The sequence below is a fragment of the Cynoglossus semilaevis genome, chromosome 1, assembly GCF_000523025.1.
Source record: "Cynoglossus semilaevis isolate Cse_v1.0 chromosome 1, Cse_v1.0, whole genome shotgun sequence".
Lineage (NCBI taxonomy): Eukaryota > Metazoa > Chordata > Actinopteri > Pleuronectiformes > Cynoglossidae > Cynoglossus > Cynoglossus semilaevis.
The window spans coordinates 5,327,289-5,332,896 of record NC_024307.1 but is presented as its reverse complement, the minus strand read 5'-3'; the positions used below and the strand labels follow the sequence as shown (position 1 = coordinate 5,332,896).

The 5,608-nt window shown below is 41.4% G+C and overlaps 1 protein-coding gene across 1 annotated transcript in view; it reads left to right on the top strand.

The window, feature by feature from the left end:
* Positions 1 to 5,608, top strand: part of slc35f4 (solute carrier family 35 member F4) — a 21,730-nt gene that overhangs the window by 11,633 nt on the left and 4,489 nt on the right. Inside the window, 1 exon segment of the mRNA XM_008333689.3 lies at positions 5,406 to 5,607. Within this exon segment, the coding sequence (XP_008331911.1) occupies positions 5,406 to 5,607 (202 nt within the window).

The following is a 5,608-nucleotide window of genomic DNA, read 5'->3' as shown; positions in this document are numbered from 1 at the left end:
TGCAGACGTGGTGGTGGCAAACTCCCATCTGTGTAAGAGTGAAAACTCCATAATTGCCCCAGTGTGCGACTCATCTGTTGGATTGTCATGTGGATAGAAGCCAGATCACTTGACGAGCTGTGAGTAGTTTTCAGAGATCTACCGCAGCGGTGGAGGCGACGGCACGAAACTCACTTCACTGAAGAAGTAACAGAGAGCGGGTGGAGGAGACAGGACAAGGGTATGTGGAGGGAAGGGGTGAGTCTGGTCAGGTAGAAGTGGAGGACAAGAGCGATGGAGAGAGGATGGAGCAGAGGAGGCGGCAGCGGCCTGCGAACGCAGCATAATTAGTCAGGGCTGCTTGGTTACCTTCCAAACAAAGCTGCTGATTTGTGGGGCAGAAGACGAGGAGGAGAGCAGCCAGTGAGACAGAAAAGAGGAGGGGGAGGACGGAAGGAGACGAGGGGAGTGATTGCACCACGCCACACACACTTGAGGCTCAGTCTCCCTTGGAGACGGTGGAAGCGTCGGATCATGGCATGACAGTGGAACAGTAGTCTCCACTTTGCTGCACTTTCACTGAGCTGTGTCTCCATCCAGTGAGACACTGGAGGACAGAGGGGGAGAGAGAAAGAGAAAGAGAGAGAGAGAGAGAGAGAGAGAGAGAGAGCATCACAAGGCCTGAGAGCAAGAGGTGGGCTGGAAAAGAAGAGAGAGTCGGGACTGGAGTGCTGCAGGAAGACAAAAGAAGAGGAACAACTAGAACGCCTGAAGACGAGGTGGACGAGTCTGGAGAATGCTTAAAGCTAAGCAGAGGAGGTGCTGAACTTTCAGTCACAGGACCCAGCCACACACACACACACATACACACTTCCCAGCGTGGGACATAGTGTGTGTCGTCCCAGTGGAGGATGAAGAAGCACTCAGCCCGAGTGGCTCCTCTCAGCTCATACAGCACTCAGGTCCTGACCTGCCCCGTCTCTGAAGGTAAACTGACAGGACGGAGAACACAGGCCCGTCGGTGTGTGTGTGTGTGAGAGAGAGTGTGTGTTGCATGAACTTTGTCTCTAGCGTTATTACATCTGATGGAGTGTTTCCCATAAGGCAACTAGATCGCAGTAAAATGGGAAAAGACTTTGACGAGAGCTTTTGACAGATTTTCTCCTGAGACAGTTTGTGTTTTTTCCGTGCCAGGTAGAAAGTACAAATGAAGTAGTCTCGGTGGTACTGCAGTAGAGGAAGTGCATGTATGTTGTTTTGGCAGTTTGACCCAGCACTGAGGACAAACTCGATCCAGCACACTGTAACTGTAACTTTCCTGTTTTTCTTCCCGTCATTCCTCATTCCTCCACATCCTCGGATCCACTGCAACTTGGAGTATCTGCAGATACCGATATCAATCAATATCAAGGCGATAGCTTCCCTGTTCACATCATGTCGCGCAAAGTTAAGTTGAGCCAAGATATCGGAATTATAGTTGGGGTTTTTTTTATGTTCAATTCTGACATTTTGACCAAAATCCAACCGAATGTAAACCCGACTATCAGAACCATCCACCCCTAATCACAACCACATCATTTGACCTAGTTTGGACAAAGCTGTAGTTAGCCACACCGCCACACTGTTTACAGTCCACGACTTTGGGCTTCATGTTGGTTTCAGCAGGGCTCCATCCATCAGTGTCAATGGCGAGGCTGCGTCATTGGCAAGGATAAAACACAGAAAGGATTGAAAAGGCTTGAGCAGAACACTGCATCACTCAGGGGTGATTTGCATTATGAATGGGCGCCGGATGCTAATTATTAGCATGAAATTACTCAGTGTTGACGCTTTAAAAATGCACCTTTATCAAACGGTGTGGATCTGGTGGAAGATTTACTATGTTCTTTTGTTTAATCACATTTTTAATTCTTAAGCCCAGGCTTTGCTTTGTAACCTGTTTTTTTTTTTTTTATAGCAGCGTGAACAGTCAGCAGTAACACCCGAGTGCATTTGAGAAAATCATTTTGGCCACGAGAGCTGTTTTGCTGTGACAGGGGAATAGTAGAGTTATAATATTACTGCATCCTGGCACTGCATCAGTGTGTAGTAGCTCTCACTGAAGCGCAGGAGAGACCGTGCCAGACTCTCCAGGTTTGGAAGTTGTTTTGCGTGAGGGTGAAAAAGAGAAAGAGGAAAAGAAACGTCTGCAGCGTCTCTCCTGCAGTAATATCAGATCTCAGGTTTGTAGCGCAGCAGCCTCCACCAGGCTCACTGGGTTGATTAGGAATCTTTACAGTGACTGAACCTAATTAGACCAAATCCCTTGATAATCCTACAGAAACAAATCTGTATCAGTGTCAAACACTTTCACTGCTGTACAGGTCTGGTCTGCCACCAGCTGGAGTTTTTCAGTTATAAAAACATAAACTCTGAGAGTCGTCGACACTTTCACATTTTAAATGTTTTGATTTTTATCTACTGCATATTTTATTGGGCTCTTGCTTCAAACAGTAGGATGAGTGAGAAAATTAAATTTTCCCTCCGAACAACAATGATCCAGTGGTGGGGGAAAAAAATGAAATCACAACTGAATTCTGTGTCTTATATACACTTCACACTGAAATTGTAAAACGAGAACAGTTCATTACCTTTCTGCCTATTATGCCTAAGTCTCAGCATTGTGGTTTTTGAGAAAACAGCAGAGAAATTCAGGTTAGAATCCAGATTGTTTTTCGTCTTAATGTTGATGTTTTTTACTCTTATCTCAATGTTGTTCCTGGCAAAAAACAAACAAACTGCAAGATTTTTAGATTCTACAATGATCCAGTGGTGGAAAAAAAATTAAATCACATCTGAATTCTGTGTATACACTTCACACTGAAATTTTAAAGAGGGAACAGTTCATTACCTTTCTGCCTATTATGCCTAAGTCTCAGCATTGTGGTTTTTGAGAAAACAGCAGAGAAATTCAGGTTAGAATCCAGATTGTTTTTCGTCTTAATGTTGATGTTTTTTACTCTTATCTCAATGTTGTTCCTGGCAAAAAACAAACAAACTGCAAGATTTTTAGATTCCACTAGGAACTGAAAAGCATAATAGATATTATAGTATTAGCATCTCCTCCACCATTGATTATTTTTTAGTTTAACAAGTTGGCTCAGTTTTGTGTTAAATATCCAAAGTATAAATATTATAATATGATGTTGTTATATGATCTTATAGTTCAGACTATGGTTTGTTATTTAGTTATATGTTAAGAATGCAGAACTTTTTGACTAACTTTGAAGAAATTAAAATTTAGTGAAGGAATCAAATGAAAGATTACACTATATGCTTTAAACACTTCCTGCAGTTCATGGTTTAATAAATCCAATTTAGAGGAAAATGGATGATAAAACACCAGACACAAGGTATCTCAATAGACACCATACGTATGTGATTCAAGGACTGATGTTCCACTTCAACTCTAAATAGGATCAAAACGTTCAGAATTTACATCATGTTCTATTTAAATAAATGAATTATGCTATAAATATAATTGAGCCAGTTTTATCAAAGTAATAAATTTAGTGAAAAGTAGTTTTGACAGACTTATTTTTACTGAGCTAAGTGCTTATTTTGACAACATATTTCTACACTTTTACTTTATTAGATTTAGGACATTAATGTGAACTGTAATTGAGCATTTTAAGTATTTAATCTTTAAAGTCACACTGGTTTATACCATATTTTCCAAACTACAAGTCGCTCCGGAGTATAAGTTGCACCAGCCAAAGGATGAAAAAAAAAGTGCGACTTATCGTCCGAAAAATACAATATTTGTTTTCTGGTTAATAACAATAACAATATTGTAATAATAATAAATAATAATTTGTTTGCATAACCTTATTGTTCCTGCAACCATGTTGTTCCTGTGACCTTCCCAGAGATCACACTAAGGACTGAAGTCTGAACATCCATCCATGTCAGTTTACTAGTGAATACAAAATGACTTTCAAATACGCCCAGGTACTTCTGTTACTCGACTGTAGGTGCAGACTTTTAAATACAAGTGGACCTAAAATGTCCTCCTTTGGAGAATTTTTTTTTTAAATTAGTAGCCCACGGTAGCAGAGCTCTGGTGTCTGTGTCTGTGGTCATGCTGGATGTGGCAGAACTTCACATGCTGAGCAAGCGAAGAGCACACAGGCAGCCAACACCCAGCACATGTCATCTGTTATGCCTGCACTGGTGTAAATTGATCACACTGTTGAGAGGTAAAGAACGGATCTGAGCTGAGTCTCCGGAAGTACACACACACACACTCACACACACACAGACGCAGAGTGAAAAAGAGAGGGAGAGTTCAAATTTAGAAAACATTCACTACTGTGGTCCATTAAGACATTTGGTCCAGATCCTTGTGCATCTGTGGCGTTAAGCTATAAATAACTAATTGTTTTTAATACAATTAAATAAATACATTTCCATAGGTGCAATTAACACTGCACTACAGTCCAACCTGGGGTGTCAAGGTTGAAATGCCTCTCCCCTGGTGGTCATGTGGTTAGTTTGTCTCTCAGCGTCTCAGGTTTCTGTGTTCCCCTGACCACAGTACACTACTGTATACACTACAGCATCTGCTGCCTCTGGACTATAGCTATTTATAACATTTATAACATGCATGACCATAATGGTAACAAAGAGCATTTAAATAACTGGTCGTTGCCTTAATGCAGGAAATATAAACTATGGGAATTAAACCTATGACCTTTAGTAGAGAGTTATTACATTTGCTTTAAGGGAGAAGAAAATACACACTGTTAAACTCATGTGGTGATGAAGGCTTTAGTCTCTGATGACACCTGAACGTTGGCCACTTCTAACAATGACACAGCCCTGCCAGACATCTCTAACAAATGTGCAATATTTGGACTGTTTTTTGGCCTCTTTACGGCCAAAGTCCAGCACTTATTTTGCCATCCTGTTGCCCAGATTTGGCATTAAGTGTGGACCTGCCATAAGTGCCATAAGTCAAATATAAATAAACAACTGTATTCTGCTGAACAATTTTTCCTTTCTGGGCCATAAATGGTTTGTCTTCTTGGATCAATAAGGCCAACTTCTTTGGCCCAAATATCTGGCTTTTGATCTTTATTAAGGGTAAAGATGTTGGTTTAAAAAAGTGGGGTATAAAGTTGGGTGGGGGAGGTGGGGGTGCACCAGCTCTTATTGAGTTAATTTTATTTGTTCCACAATGGGAAAATTCCCTGATTTGTAATTTTATCAAGTTTATTTTATTTTTGTTTCAATCTGTTTTTTTCAAGGAATTAACATATGTTGTTTTTTTTTTTTTAAATTAAAGTTCCGATGAGATTTCAAGTGAGTGAATTTATCATTTAAAAAGCTGTGTCGGAATCAGTTACGCAGCTGGATTTGCATTCTTCTGCTTCTTCTCTTCTCAGGAGAGGATGGTTTAGAGTCTCACGCAGAGACACCAGGCAGTGAGACCAGTGAAGAGAGCCGGTCCTACCACACCTGCACCAGCACAGCCCTGAAGGTGCTGGGTGGTCTGCTGTTGGTGCTGTGTGTGTCCTCCTCCTGGGTTGGTACCACTCAGGTGGTGAAGCTGACCTTCCAGTCGTTCTCCTGTCCCTTCTTCATCTCA